Below are 15,812 nucleotides of genomic sequence, written 5' to 3' on the forward strand. Positions count from 1 at the left end.
TTTCTCCCTATTGCTCATCCTGTACAAACAATCCATCAATAAGATCTATATATTCTATTTCCAAAATATAATATTTTGGAATATATTCAGTCCGTCTCAATTCGTTCCCTAAACACAGCATCCATTTCATTTTTTCTTATCATTTACCAACAGCATATAATTATTTTACTTGTTTAATAATGTATTTTCTATCTCTTTAACTAGAGTTTAAACTCCCTGAGGAGAGACCATCTCTGTCTTACTTACTACAGTATCCCCAGTACCTTGCCCACTGTAAGTACTAGAGCAGTTGATAAGTATTTTTGAATAAATAAACTGGGAGATGCTTGGTGGTAGCTATAGCTCAAAAGGGCATTAATTCACCTTTAAAAAGCTGTATTTATCTTTTGGTTAACTGTAACTACATTTAATAGAAGCAAGCAAATATCTTCAACTCAAAAAAAAAAAGGGTGATGAGGGGAGAAGTTTGTTCCTCTATTTTTAACTGGAGTAGTTTACTAAACAACATATTTTTAGAGAATAAATAGTTATGTTATTTTAATGACTGAAGAAGACTATGGTTTATATAGAAACATTTAAGCTACAGTTTAAAATGTCTAAAACACTGATATCAGTGATCGGTACTCTACAAAAATATCACTAGAAATTATTCAATGCTATCTCAATTTAATAGCTATATTAGGCAAAGTAAGAAAAAGCCAGATAATTAATGGAAATAAATGAAGAAAAAAACTGCATAGGTATCTAACTAAATAATTTAATGGCATTACTATAAGGCTCTGTTAGTACTCAGGCAAACCAAAGATAATTCCTTATATGATCAAGCGAGTTTATTGTTTTCTATCATCATATTTTCCTTTGATTTTATAGCCCAGTAGTATTATATGTATGTTTTGATTTCTAATTAATGCAGAATATTATATGATTAGGATACTGTAGCGCACTTTATAACTATTCACACATGCACAGTGTCCCTCCTTATGGGAAGATTTTATTCCTTACCCTATTGAACTCAAGCATGGCCACGTGACTTGCTTTGGCCAGCGAAATGTGAGCAGAAGTGACATGTGCCCTCTTTGGGTAGAAATTTTAAGAGTTAGTATGTGCTTTGATATATTTTCTTTTCCTTCTACCAAAAGGCCAGAAATACTTCAGATAGAGGCTACTCCATCAGCTTGAAGCCAGGAATAAATTCTATGTGGAGGAGAGTTATGGCCCACAGAGATGGACATAAACCTTTACTGCTTTAAGCCATTACAATTTTGGAGTCATGTGTTACCAGAGCATAACTAACCTATCCCTATCTTTGCACATTACATATATTTGGAACAAGTAGAGTAAAACCTTACATTCGGAGAGTGTTGCCTAGGAGAAGGCCATCTGAATTAGTAAGAAGTCAGAGTTGTAGAATATTTTAAAGAAATCAAAACTTACTATTTCCAAATCTAACAAGAACCTAATTAGAGGACTAATTAGTAGTTATGCTCTATTAAAAAGGTGAGACTTTGGCAGAATCTATCTAATTAAACAATGCAATCTGTAATGCAATATTGCAGTGGAAGAAGAAATGAAAGATGTTGGTGTGTCATTCAATTAAGTGGTGTGCCATTTCACAAGTTCATTGCTGAATGACTGGTCAAAGTGTGTAGGCTAAATGAAGAATGTGTAGCTAGAGCAGAAGTGTTGGATTGGGGCTGGGGGTGATTACTAGATGGAATGATGGAGAGAGTGAAATATATGTAGTAACTTGAAAAAAAGGGAGGGTATTGGAGTGACATAAGGAATGCCACTGAAGAATTACACCCCACAATTTAAATGGTCGACTTTCAAGCAATGCTTACTTTAGAAGCTTTGTAACGTTACTCTAGTTTCCAAATAAATCAAAGCTGTGAAACTCAATAGAGGACTGGGGGACTAGAAAAAACTCTAGGGATTAATTTTTGTTTATTGGCCTAAAATACTTGTTGTATTTTACATGAAGCGAAGTCTCACCAGAGAAAGGACACTCTGAAGCAAGGCGATTAACACATCTAAATTTGGTTCAGAGAGCCTGGATTCATAGCCTTAGAGTGGAGCTGCACAAGGGATTAACTTCTCTGTGTGTGCTTCATAATTTTGGCAGTAAATGCAAACAACTTAATGTTCATCAGAAGGGACTACTTTGGTGTAAACATTGGGGAACATGAAAAAATTCGCGATGCAATGTGTATCCTTCCTTTTGTCCAAAGCAGTCATTCAGGGCCAACCAGAAAGCTTTGCAGGATTTCAATATGAATGAGAGGCACCTGTGACTCTGAGGACATTGAGCTAATGAGAAACGGTTGAAAAGGCTACTGCTCAGCAGCACCCAGGGTAATTTCCTCAAAATCTTTCAGTGGTTCTCACATTTCACTTGGGGCCAAGCAGTACAAGGGGAGACGTGGTTAGAAATGATCAATGAGCAAGGAATGCCAGAGAAACTGAATGGCCTGGAAAGAAACTGGGAAGTCTCCCAGTTACAGAAGAAAGTCAGTAAAATAGAGCTTGAAGGTTGAATGCAGGGCACGGAGATGAACAATGCCCGAGGCATGGCAAAATAATACACCAATGCCAACAGAGCCAGCCAGGAAAGACATATGCAGGAAAAGCAGGACAATCAGAGCATGAGTCCTGCCAGATCAACACTGAAAACATATTTCAGAGGTGAGCCAGATTTTTAGAATTTATTTCAAAGACCCGAGAGTATATGGGATGAGATGGGGTAGAGGGAGTGGGAGAATGTTTAGGAAAGAATAGAATTGTATAGAAATCAATTGAGTAATGATTATTGAAGTGGTTGAATATGCCTAACTCTTAACATATTCCTGTATTTTTCTTTAAAATATTGTTTTCCTCTAATTCAAGGATTAGGATGTACTCTGCCTAAGGCTCTGAGTCGTGAGTGTGTGTTGGGCTATGGAGAGAATCTACACAGTTAGAAGTTATTGCGAAATATTTGTTTCTCCCTGAGTAACCCTGTACCAGCCAGACTTAAAGGTTACTAAAAGGGATACAAAGGGTTCCTGAATCTTGTCCTTTAAGTTGAGAACAGAACCTAGCTCCTCACAATCGCATCTCCTTTTAAAAGATGTCTGATTGTTGGAGCAGGTGCTCAGAGGCTGCCAATGAGAGGTCAACAATTCATCCTGGACTTCATCCAGTGTCTGTATTACCGGGGCTATGAGAAGGCTTCTCTCTCCACCAAGCACAGAGACTTTCCTGCTCAAAAGGAAGAATTCTGCTGATCATGGAGGGATGGGAAGAGCTTCTTCAGACTCCATTACAGAGGTCCAGGTCTTAATGGAACTATTGTAAGCATGCGAGTTTAAAACCAAAAAAGATATACTGTTTGTTGTATCTGTTTACCACTTAAAGGATTTGAGGAGACACACTAAATGGATACACATATAACAGAGACATTAAAATAAACATAAAAGATGTAAAGTGAGCTAAGGAGAGAATGGAGATGAGGGAAAGGCAGGCTAAGGGAGTTACTGCCATTGAACTCTAAAATTAGCTCAACTTCTTGGCATTCAAAACACATCAGGAAACACAATGGCTATATAGTTCTCACGGTCTGATAAACTAAGCATACTGGTTCCTTACGAGAGACAAGACTTCCTCAGACTCTAAATTCACAGATACCTTCTAATTCTCCTGCTTCACCCCATCATCATTGCCACAAACCCAGCCCAAACTCCTGGGACCTCTTATCTGGATTACTTTAATGGTCTCCAATCCCAGTTTTCTCCAAATCTCAGCATAGCCGCCGTACCACAGAAGTGGTCTTTTAAAATGCATATAGGAGATCATATCTCAAAGCAGAGACTGAGATACAACTGACAGACATTATTGAGATACAACTGACATACATTATATTAGTTTTAGGTATGCAACACAACCATTTGATATTGCAAAATGATTACCAAAATAAAATTAGTTAACATCCATCAACACACATAGTTACAATTTTTTTTTTATGCACATCTCATTGCTTTAATGACAAAGTCCAAAATCCTGAGTGCTGCATACAAGGCACAATCTGGCCCCAGCCTACTTCTCCAGCCTAATGACAATATAGGTCTCGGCCTACACTTTTCCCTACAGGCTCTCTCCCCTCCTCTCCTCCTCTCCCCCTCCCACCCTTCTTTACTAGCTAACTCGCACTCATTATTTTATACCAGGCTATCCCATAGGTTTTACCCATCTGACCCTGAAGTCATTTAAGTTTGTCATGATGCTTTTTTTTTTTTTGGACCAGATCTTAGCATAGGCCAAGGTGGTTCTTTAAGGAATGAAAACTCTATATAACAAAATGGGCTGAGCCTCTTTGTGCATTCTCAATTATTAGGTTCTTTTTCATAAATATCAGTAGCTTCTAACAATTAGTTAAGCAAATTAAGGGATATAGAGACATTCCCATAACCCCACTACCACTAGGTGTGAAAGCAAGTGTCAGACTGAATTCTATGACGCACTTAAACATTTATGTGCAGGCGGGTACAGAGACAGTCATATAATAGGTTTTGGAAGCTCAGTAATGTCCAGCTCTTGGCACTTTCAAGGTCACATCCTCTAAGAGAGATCTGCTTGAGGAAATATGACAGTGTTCTAGTCCTGGGATGCTGCTAATCCTAGTTGGGTTAGGAAATGAGTTCTCTAAGTCAGTGGCTGAGCACAGGCCTGGTTCAGAATTAAGCCTTGGGCTCCATTCTGGAGGTTAAAGGTGTTCACATAAAGGTGGAATGCTTCCCTCCACATCTTAAACACCACTTATTGATCTCCTGAAAAATAATTTGTAACGTTCATTGAACTAACTAAAAAAAGTCTGGTGTTAATTGAAGATAAAGATAACTGTTGGGAAAGGCAGTCTTATCATCCCCCCACTTGGCTGAATGGGCCTGGGGCCTGGAACACTGCTTTACCAGGAAGGGAAGAGCCCACCCAGCCTGGGCTGGGCTCATTGCCTCTCTTGGCTCCATCAAACAGCCCCACCTCTTTTGAACCTTCAGTCTCCTGTCTGTAGCACCTCTTTTTTTCTCATCATATAGATATATTCATCTTTTCTTTTAACCCATGACTCCCTTTAGCTTTTCCCTCATGTTTCTTCAATTTCTACTTTCCTATCTTCTATTGACCTTCAATCATCCACTAACTGATTTCTGCCTCTCTTGCTCCCCATGAAAAGCCTCTTGCCCTAGTCACTTAGAATCAAGTTACTTTTTTGGTCTGAAGCATTTACAGAGTTGCATATTAACTAAGGTAAGTGAGGATATGCTGTGGAAATCAACTCTTTAAATTTTAATGGCATTAGCTAATAAAGGTTTACTTTTTGCTTATGTCATAACTTACTCATGGAAATATTCATGGTCACTGGCCTTCCAGGGTGATTCAGGGACTTAGGCTCCTTTCGCCTTGTGGCTCCACCATGCCCTGGGGACTTCGGGTCCTCAGCTGGACCTCTGACCTGGTGGCTGAAGAGCAAAGAGTGCAGAGGACTGTGTGCATTGTTACCAGGGGGCAGCCCTGGAGGAGAAATAGATCACTTCCCCTCTTACTCCATCGGCCATACACAGCCTGCAGGGGAGGCTGGGAAATGCACTGTGGCTTTTGTCCAGCTGGAAGAAGAAACCGCTAAGCATACAGCAGTTCTTTACCAAAGCTTGCCATTCACAGTTTTCTGAAACTGTCTCTCCCTTGTCTACCATTCTCTCCTGGTTTCTGTCTTCAAATCTTGACTGATTGTTTTTTCAGTCTCCTTCACAGCTCCTCTTTCTTTTTTCCATCCCTCCATGTTGGTATCCCTCAGCATCTATCTCCTGACTCACTTCCCTTTTCACTACATCATTCTCCCTCGCAGATTTCATAAACAACCAGAACATCCATCTCCATCTTTTTGTTCATACCCCCATGTAAAACTGCTCCTCCTCTTACAAGTCCCCATCTTCATAAGTGGGCATCTGCTCAGTCACTGAACCAGAACACCAGAGAAGTCAGAGAAGTGCTCCTACATTCCTCCCTTATCCTCTACAGCTGAGCTTTCTCAGCCACCACACACTACTGACATTTCAGGCTGGGAGCTGTCCTGTGCATTACAAGATGTTTAACAGCATCCCTGGATTCCAGCTACTAGGTGCTAGTAGCTAACCGCTGGCCCCCGCCAAGTTGTGACAACCAATAGTTGTGACATTGCCAAACGTCCCCTGGGGAGGGAGGGGGGTCACCCCCTGCTGAGAAGTGCATTATCCAGTCTTATTGATTCAATCATTACAATATTTATCTCCTCCATTCCATTTTCTTACCATTAACTTTATTAAGTTCCACATCATCTTGTGTCTGGATTTCTCCAGTTGCCTCTTATCCGTCTGCGGCAAGTTGGCTGACCAATAGTTTCTTTGCTCAAATCTTCACTGTCACCTTCCCCTAAAAAAAAAGGAATACTTGTTTTTCAGCCCCTCTTCGAACGGCCAGGCAACACCATTTAGCGTGGTAAATCAGGTTTGTGGAGAGGGTGACAGTTGAACTTAAAGGTTCCAAGGCTTTGGAATCATCCAGTTTAAATTGTGTCTCAGCCTTAACACTCTGGTAGTTGTGCAGTTTTAGGAAAGTTACTTAAATGTCTCTGGGCTCCATGGCAACACTGGGATAACAATAGCACCAACCTTGTAAGATTATTGTGGAGATAAACAAGTTAAAATGTGTAAAGTGCTTAGTGCTATATCTGTCTAAATGTAAACACTGGATAAATGGTGGCTATGATACAGGAATGGCAGCGATGATGTAATCTCTCTATTCCTTGCTAATCTCAAAGGTGACTACTTCACATCCTATCCTCAACCACGGTCCACTTTTTAAGACTCAGTTTAGGGGAGACTTCTGGAAGCTTTCTCACACTTTTCTCTCCAAATTACAAGATGTTACTTGTTTTTCTTCCTCACTAGGCTGTGAACTACAAGGCAAGGACAAGATCTTTCTTTACTCTATATATTCCCAGGACCACCACAAGTGCTCAATATACAATGAAATGCTCTGTAAAGGTATGTTGATTAAATCAGTAAGTGAATGAATATTAGTAACAGGCACCAGCCTTGCCAGAAACTTCTCTCCCATTTGGCAGCAGCAGGGAAGGGTGGACCTTTAAAAATCTTTGGACATACCAAGTGTAAATGAAACACAGATCAACCAGGTGAATTTTCAAGAGGAAATTTATCTCACAAATCTGGCAACTCCAGCCAGCTTTTAAGTAAATGGAAGCTAGGGACAAAATTATTCTTAGGGTAAAGAGTAAAACTATACATGTGACCCCCAAACTTTGCAGACATCCTTTAAAAACTGTACTCTAAATAAATGCATCTAAATTTGCACAGGAGAGTGGTAGTGGGAAGTGTGAACTGACAGAGAAGTCACAGTGTAAACACTCCATTGACATAGACAGTCATGAGCAAAATGAGGCTGCTGGGACTTCCCTGGTGGCGCAGTGGTTAAGAATCTGCCTGCTAACGCAGGGTACACAGGTTCGAGCCCTGGTCTGGGAAGATCCCACATGCCGCAGAGCAACTAAGCCCATGTGCCACAACTACTGAGCCTGCGCTCTAGAACCCGTGAGCCACGACTACTGAGCCTGCGTCCCACAACTACTGAAGTCCACACGCCTAGAGCCTGTGCTCTGCAACAAGAGAAGCCACCACAATGAGAAGCCCGTGCACCACAATGAAGCATAGCCGCTGCTCGCCACAACTAGAGAAAGCCCACGCGCAGCAACGAAGACCCAACACAGCCATAAATAAATAAATAAATAAATTGTAAATAAATACTTTTTTTAAATAAATAAATTTTAAAAATGAGGTTGCCTTGTGGTTAACTAGAACTTTTAATGACACACATGCTTTTTTCACCTGTCCTGTCTCTATTTGGCAGACTGTCAATAAATTGAAAATACCCACAATTCTAGGGTAAAAAAGAAAAAAGAGCAACTATAATTCTAAGGAGTTCAGTGTTCACACCCGGGTCTCTGAGGAGGCCCCAGCCACCTTTGGTTTGGTGGTGGCTTTCTTCCCGGGTTTTGGACTCAAGCATCTGTCGTTTGCCACTTAACCAACTCCAACCAAGATCCCCTTTTCTAGATCAAAATTTATTAGATCACCTCTTCTTGAGTGCTTCCTAAATCAAATCTTACTAAAAAGTCACTGGAAATGAATTGCTGGAAACTGAGAAACTTCTTAAAAGGTCTTCAAGAAAAACATTTCTTTTCCTCTTAAACAAACAGGGGCCACATTCAATACGCGAACAAACCCAGTCTTTAAAAGGTACCTTTTCATCTGTACCACAACAAGTCTCAGTAACACGTGTGGCTTTCTCTGATGACTATAGCCCTTCAAGACACTGGTGACTCCCATTCTCCTCCCCTGGATGCCCTGAAGTGACACCAACACGGGAGAGCCAGGGGTCGCCCAACAGGTGGTCCGCCGAGCGCTCTCCAGGTGCCAGCGCCGCCCGCGCTCAGGGCGCTCCGCGAGGGCGTCCAGGCGCCCTGGCGCCCCCGGGGCAGAGCTGGCTCCCTAGCGAGGGCCGGGGCCGGGCTGCTGGGAAGGGGCGAGCGCCCGGTTTCCGTCGCCTCCACTCCCGTCTCCTGCGGCTACGCGTCCCCTCCCCTTACCAAAGCTCGGACTCTCGGAGTTGCCCTTATTGTTGGCCGCGTCTGTCACTTTGTGGGCCGGGTGACATGAATGGATGGGCTGGACACACCTTCCAGCCTTCTAGAAAAAAAAAAAAAAAGTCTGGATCTGCACAGAGGGCGGGAGGGACTCCCCCGGCGCCCCCAGAGCCAACGCCGCGGGCAGGGGAAACGCACAGCTCCCCCCTCCCACACTCACTCCTCCCCTCCTTTAAAAAAACGCCCAGCCCAGAAAATAATATCTTTCCCAGCCCGCCGGCGTCCGCGGTGCTCTCGCCTCCTTTCCCGGCTGAGCGCGCTCCAGCGTTGCGGGAGGCGGCGCGCGGGGCGCGGGTCCGGAAGCGGGCGCGCAGCGGTCCGGGGCGCCGCAACATGCTCCCCAGCGCCGTGGCGGCCCATGCCGGCGCCTACTGGGACGTGGTGGCTTCCTCCGCGCTGCTGAACTTCCCCGCCGCGCCGGGCTTCGGCAACCTGGGCAAGAGTTTCCTGATCGAGAACTTGCTGCGGGCTGGGAGCGCCCCGCCGCACAGGCTACCACCGCCCCCGCCCCACGGCCCGGCAGCAGCTCTCGCCGCGGGCGCTCAGGTCCGGCCCCTGCCCGCCAGCCCGGTTCCGCTCAAGCTGTGCCCCGCGGCAGAACCAGTCAGCCCCAGCGCGGCGCCCTACGGCACGCGGTGGGCGTTTCAAGTGCTCAGCCCCTCGGCGGACGGCGCCAGGCTGCCGGGCCGGGTTCCGGGGGACCGAGACTGTGCCTTCCAGCCATCAACCCCAGGTGAGTCCGCTCTCCCCTCCCCAGCTGCGCGCGGCGCCTCTTGGCCTGCGGGTCCCGAGACCTGGGCTCGCCGGCCCTAGTGCGCAGGGATCCGCCCGGGCCTGGACCTTCCGAGAGCACCTAGAGATTCGGTGGAGATGCCGCCTCGGGGGTGAGGAGGGTACCACCACTAATTGTGATTTTCCTCCCCTTCGCGTACCACCAGCTTCCTCTCCGTCCCCTCTTTCTACAAGTGGTAGGGCTGCCTTGAATTTAAGGCCTTTTTGAAGAAACCCTGGAGGCACCTCTTGGCTTTAGGCGAAAGGGCAGCCCCGGTCCTGAGATCTCTGGGTTCGCAGGACCAGTTTCACGGGGTTTCCCAAGTTCAGCGTCTCCACCCGCCCGCTCCTGTCCCGGAGGCCGCGCGACACCCGTTCTCTGGAAAGTTCTTGGCTCGGAGAGCCTCGCTCGGCCCGCTTTGGGGACTTTTGCCTCTTCAAACCGTTGCGACGGTCGAGGCGGTTGTAGAACGCTCGCAGAGATCTTTGGAAAAAGAGTTGCGCAAAGTTTTGGCTTTCTTCACTCTTATATTTTGGATCACTAAGACACAAGAAAATCGAGGCTGGCTTTTTTTTTTCGTGCTGAGCTGGAACAGCCTAATTGGCACCCGGAGTAGGAAGTTCACCAATAAATGAGAATTTACCAAAAGAAGGGCAGTTTTGGTTTGCTTGTTTTAATTGCCGAATAAAACCTAAGTGTTGTGACTGGGAAGAGGATGCGGACAGTTTAGTCAATATATTAGCTAAAGCTTACGGAGGGGCTGCCGAAATTGGCAGTGAGAAAGGGAAAGCCTCTTAGAGACTCAAAAACTGAGATCCAGTTGGATTAATTTTTTTTTTTTTTTTTTTTTTTTGGCTTGCGTCCTTGGACGATCTTAACTCATTCTTTAAATCCCGGTGGGTTTGTCCAGAATGACTAATAGACGCTTTTTCAGCAGATTTCATTGTCCCACCAAACTGCCGAATCAAATTTATTGCTAATGGCTTTATAGAATTGAACATGTTTAGAACCTGTCCTGGTCTTTCAGTTTGAAATGGTTACTAACAGAATGGAACAAATATAATTATATAAGCACCGGTCTCATTCACATAGTGTAAAACCTAAATTCTAGGCAGCCTTTTTGCACCCTGGGAGAGGAACAAGTACAGTGAAGACAGTTTATGTGCCTTGGAAATCTGGGCCACTCTGTTCTTTTTGAAGTATTAGGAAAATTAGAAACGTATAAAGCAGGTTCGTGTAGACAAGAGCTGGTAAATAATGACTCATAAAAATAACATTTTCAAGAAAATTTGGTGATTTGTATAACTTTTGGTGGTTTGTGTTCATCGAAGCTGTTTTTCAAGAATTCTTAAGTTGCTCTTGATAATGCCTGGCTCCTCAAAAAAGTTAATTTTAACCTTTGTAGATTTTACAGGTTAAATTTAAGTAAACCAAATGCGAATCAAATGCAGACATTCCAATAACTCGGAAAAATAATTTTGTATACCTATTCATTTTCATTCAAAATGTTACAATTATTGGGTAAAGGGTTTCCTAACTACATTATTTTTATTTTCAAGAACATATTCATTCTTGTACACTTATTAAAGTATCAAAATGCAAAAATGCGTTTTGGAATAATTGAGAGTAAAAGAACTTAAATTTCACTTTGAAGTATTTTCATATAGCTTAAGCCTATATTTTTCCTAATATTTTTTTCAGTCCTTATTGAAGATTTGATGTTTTCCTAGGTTAATTTTTATTTGAACAAATAACTTTTTATTTCAAAAAAATCATTCTTGTGAAGAGTGCATTTAATTTTTGAAACTCAAAAAATATCTTAAGATTAGAACCCCATAAATTTGTGCCCACAAATATGCTGCTTAAGAACATTTAAAAAAAATTTTGACAGAGAATATAGCTTTCTGAACCGTGCTCCAGTTTTATTTAAATGACAGATTCTTGCCCTACCAAATGTGGAAATTCTTTTGTACTGTGTAGAATTATGAAGTTATAATGAGTGCTGACAGTGTTAGCTATCACCTGAAAATTAGAGGAGGATGAAATAGTGATTGACGTTCTGTAAAGAGTAGAAAGGAGATTTAGAAAAGCTACTGTTTTCAGAACGATAAAATACTTCTTTCTGAAACGTCAGTGAACAACCAGTTCTAATCCTTTAGACACTAACTTAGGAGTGGATCACAAAATGTGATTTTAATGATTTCGGTGTATTTGACTACTCATTTTTTTCTCAACTTAATTTGTTGAGTGCACCAGTCTAGATGTTGAATAAGAAAACCCCGGAGTTCTTTTTAAGGGCATTGGTGAAAGACAGCACCATTTAACTAGGGGATTTATGCCACTGCATGCATTTCGGCTTCATTATTTTTGTTACCCACTATTAATTATACCATATAGTTCATTCATTCAGCAAATGCTTACTGACTGTCTCCCATGTGTTCAGACTGTTCCAGGCCATTGGGATAATCAGTGAACAAAACAGATGACTGTCTCTGCCCCTGTGAAGCTTATAGCCCATGTTCTGTCCTACTTTATGGTTTACCAAGCATTTTCATAATTGTTAGCTGCTTTAATTCTCATAATAGGCCAATTTTTTCCTACAAAGATTATTCCACTTCCTAATTTTGTTTTTGTCTGAAGTATCAGTTTAAACATCTGTGGTCTTGTGAAAGAGAAGAAAATTGCCCCAAATCTCCAGATTCCTTGGATTAGTCTTTCATTGAATGTGAGAAAACTAACGAGGGCTTATGGGATAACCAATTGCATGTATCACAATAATAAATCAGATGGGGATGTTATATCTGAGCCCATAAGGAAAGAAATTGGCCTTCCCCTTCATCTTGTCACGTGTCTGAAAGGTGGTGACAGTTAGTAACACAGGTTTACAGATTATGGATGAAAGTTTAGCTGTCAGTACTTCATCCCTGAAAACTGGCAAGCCTTTAAGTATTTAGAGCAAGCAAAGGAACATTCCATAGCTGTATGTTGTCAAGTTGTGTATATAGAGTAGTTTAAAAACTTAAAAAATCAGAGGGCATTCTTCAAAGTTTGAAAGGAGCATGTTGAGTGTGATAACAGGTAGTTGAGTAGATTCACCTCCAGGGGTTGTATGTGAAAAAAAGAATTTTGGATATTATAGTTTATTAATGGAAACCAGGTTTTTCAAGTAAATCCTAATCATCAGAGATCCTCCCCCAGAAGTTCATTAATGTCATTATTTGGTGGCTATTGTGCTAGATTTAAATATCCATGTTTTTGTATATTAAAGAGGGTCCTGAAATGTAAAAAGCTGAAAATTTTAAATTTCTCTTACTTATGCCACCAATTTTCTTCAAAGTAAGTGGAAAAAAATAGCCTTGCTTTTCAGTAACATTTGTTATTTTAAACATTTTAGAAAGTGTTTGAAATGAAGATAATTTCCTGAATGTAATTTTAGTGATTATTAAATCTATTCCTAGTGCTGCATATAAGAGGATTAGAAAGCAAATGTTTATTCTGAATAGTTGAATTGAACTGTTCTTTTTTTTTTAAAGTAATTTTGTCGAGTAGGTTGTGCCATGTAGTACAGAAATGGAAACGGATCCATAGTATGTTTTCTGGTGCCCCTTTAGGGTTGTTAATTAATGCGTCACGTGCACTCTGATTTTCTTGTCCACCTCACAGTCCCAGATACTCTTGACCTATTAATCCTTGACTCTGTCTTAAACTACTTGCACTTATGTTTTTTTTTTCCAACTGGTAGTTTTATCCGCTTTCACTGAGATACACTGAAAGTGTGACATAAAATAGCTCCTCTTACATCTTAGGCACGTTGGGGAGGGAGAAGAAGATGAATCTGTGCCCCAGGTGGGGAATCCAGTCCAGCTGAAGACTGTGCTTTGATTTATAAAGCCGGAGTTTGTCATTTATTTTGGCTGACGCTATGCTCTAGGTGTATTTTGGCAAATTAAAGTCACAGAATCTTGACTATTGATGATACTGACCCAGAACCAGGACAAAGAGAATGGGGGATCCAGAAAAGGATAGTGATGGGACCCATGCTGGTAGCTCCTTGCTCAGGCCATCACCCCAAACATCCTTTGGTGGAATTTGTAGATAATACCAAACAATATTCTTACTATACCTGTACTTTTTAAAATAATCTGCTCAACATATCTTTGGATTTATATTAACATATTAATAACTTTTACATAGTTCATGAGGAATCAGCTCTGAACAAATTGTTATATGGTCCCCAAGTTCATAAACTTCAGATTCAGGAAGTTATTGCAGTGAAGAGAACCAGTAGGACTAAGAGACAGGCCTTTTACTTCTGGTTCAGATTGAGAAAACCACACTCCCTCCAAAATAATGTCTGAGTTGGAATGACAAAAGGGTAGCAATTTATGTGCATTTTATTTGCCTCTCACTTTAGCACCTATCCCTCTCTCAATCCCTAAAACATGCTTCTCTACTTTGCTTTAACAGCAAGAAATTTCAATCTGTTAACAGGTATTGAAGCTTTATTACTGAGGTTTAATAATCAAATAGGAGTAAATCCAGTAGGCAAGTAGGAACATTTTAGAATTTCTCCCTTAACTCTTACTCACTTTAGGGATTTGAGGATTATTTTAAGAGGCACAGTGGTTTGAATGCCCAGAAAATTGCGTACGGATTTATGCAGAAGTAAACGTAGGCTCCAAAGGGTTCAGGGTCATGTCAGGAAACCAAAGGATGTCATGTGTTGTGGGCAACTTAAAAGAATTGCCAACAGTGATTTTTAGCTACTTTTGTTTGCCATCAATGTGGCTCAGATGTGGGACCCAATGCTGTGCATTAGACTCCGTTGTGTTCCTTTTGGAGTGTGCCGCCTCCATCCTGTTCTTGTGCCCGCCAGAAAAAGTCTCTTTTTGCTGTAAGAAGACATCTTACGGTTAGTTTTGCTGCTGAACAATGATAGAGATGGTATCAAGTTGAAAGTAAGGGAAGCAACATAGGTCATAGCTGTGTTCATAAAATACTTTTAGCTTCATTGCTATGAAAGTTTTTACAGAAGCAAAAATGTTATCGTCTTTCAAATATTTAAACAAATGTGTTTTTTGTTTTTTTTTTAGAGTCCTAAATTTCTTTATTCTCAAATGCTACGAGTTAACAAATCAGCCATTGGATCATGTTGTGAGATTGGTTTATAATGTGTCTGAATTCCTGAGGCAGATTTTATTTGTTTGGTATCCTGCTTATGTTGATTTAGTTTTTAACTTCTATAATTTGAAGTCATAATGTAAAGTTTTTGCTGGATTCATAAAAAAAGTCACTGATAAGTTACCATTTGTTTCATATTTCTTTTTTTTTTTTTAACATCTTTATTGGAGTATAATTGCTTTACAGTGGTGTGTTAGTTTATGCTTTATAACAAAGCGAATCAGTTATATATATACATATGTTCCCATATCTCTTCCCTCTTGCGTCTCCCTCCCTGCCACCCTCCCTATCCCACCCCTCTAGGTGGTCACAAAGCACCGAGCTGATCTCCCTGTGCTATGTGACTGCTTTCCACTAGCTATCTATTATTTCATATTTCTATGTAACTTTGCTTTATAAGGTTTTTCTAAAGTCTTATAAGTCATTAATCAATAGGATTATCAAATATTTTGCGTAAGAAATGTGTTTTTATGTTAGAGTTGGGGGGTAAATACCTTATTTTCTCCTCAACCTACTTTCCACTGCACTATTTCTCTTGCTGATATCTCCCAGAATTTTAGAATCCATCTTATATCTTTTGGGGAGGCTTGATTCGTAGCTCTTAAAACAGTGTTTGTCCACTTAATCTTGGGTTAACAGAGGCCCTAAATAAAGTTTTTTACCTTAATTACTGTCATTTTTCTTTCCACAGTGAAGGTACACAATTTTTAAGTCAAATTAAAAACAATTTTTAAAAATTAAAATTTTTTAAAAATTTAAAAAATTAATTTAAAATTAAAAATTTTTAATCACCTTGTTTTCATTCAAATGCACCTGGAGTCTGTCAGGAATAAAAAGGCAAACTGTAGAAAGAAACAATATGATTTTTTTTTTTTTAAGTATTTAAAAAAATATTTTATTTATTTATTTATTTATTTATGGCTGTGTTGGGTCTTCGTTTCTGTGCGAGGGCTTTCTCTAGTTGTGGCAAGCGGGGGCCACTCTTCATCGCGGTGAGCGGGTCTCTCACTATCGCGGCCTCTCTTGTTGTGGAGCACAGGCTCCAGACGCGCAGGCTCAGTAATTGTGGCTCACGGGCCTAGTTGCTCCACGGCATGTGGAATCTTCCCAGACCAGGGCTCGAACCCG

At 41.2% G+C, this 15,812-nt stretch overlaps 1 protein-coding gene and 1 long non-coding RNA gene across 2 annotated transcripts in view; one reads left to right on the forward strand and one right to left on the reverse strand.

Moving 5' to 3' along the window:
* The window catches only part of LOC309641923, a 72,108-nt gene extending 56,572 nt beyond the window's left edge, over window positions 1-15,536 (reverse strand). The window contains exons 1-3 of the long non-coding RNA XR_014252860.1: window positions 9,749-15,536; window positions 8,675-8,774; window positions 6,321-6,441 (exon numbers count right to left, since the gene is read on the reverse strand). This is a non-coding gene — a long non-coding RNA (uncharacterized lncRNA). The remainder of the gene's footprint in view (window positions 1-6,320; window positions 6,442-8,674; window positions 8,775-9,748) is intronic.
* Window positions 8,785-15,812, forward strand: part of DBX2 (developing brain homeobox 2) — a 44,856-nt gene continuing 37,828 nt past the window's right edge. Inside the window, exon 1 of the mRNA XM_082422652.1 lies at window positions 8,785-9,464. Within this exon, the coding sequence (XP_082278778.1) occupies window positions 9,065-9,464 (400 nt within the window). The 5' untranslated portion in view covers window positions 8,785-9,064. The remainder of the gene's footprint in view (window positions 9,465-15,812) is intronic.

Source organism: Balaenoptera physalus (genome assembly GCF_965194825.1).
Source record: "Balaenoptera physalus genome assembly, chromosome: 13".
NCBI lineage: Eukaryota > Metazoa > Chordata > Mammalia > Artiodactyla > Balaenopteridae > Balaenoptera > Balaenoptera physalus.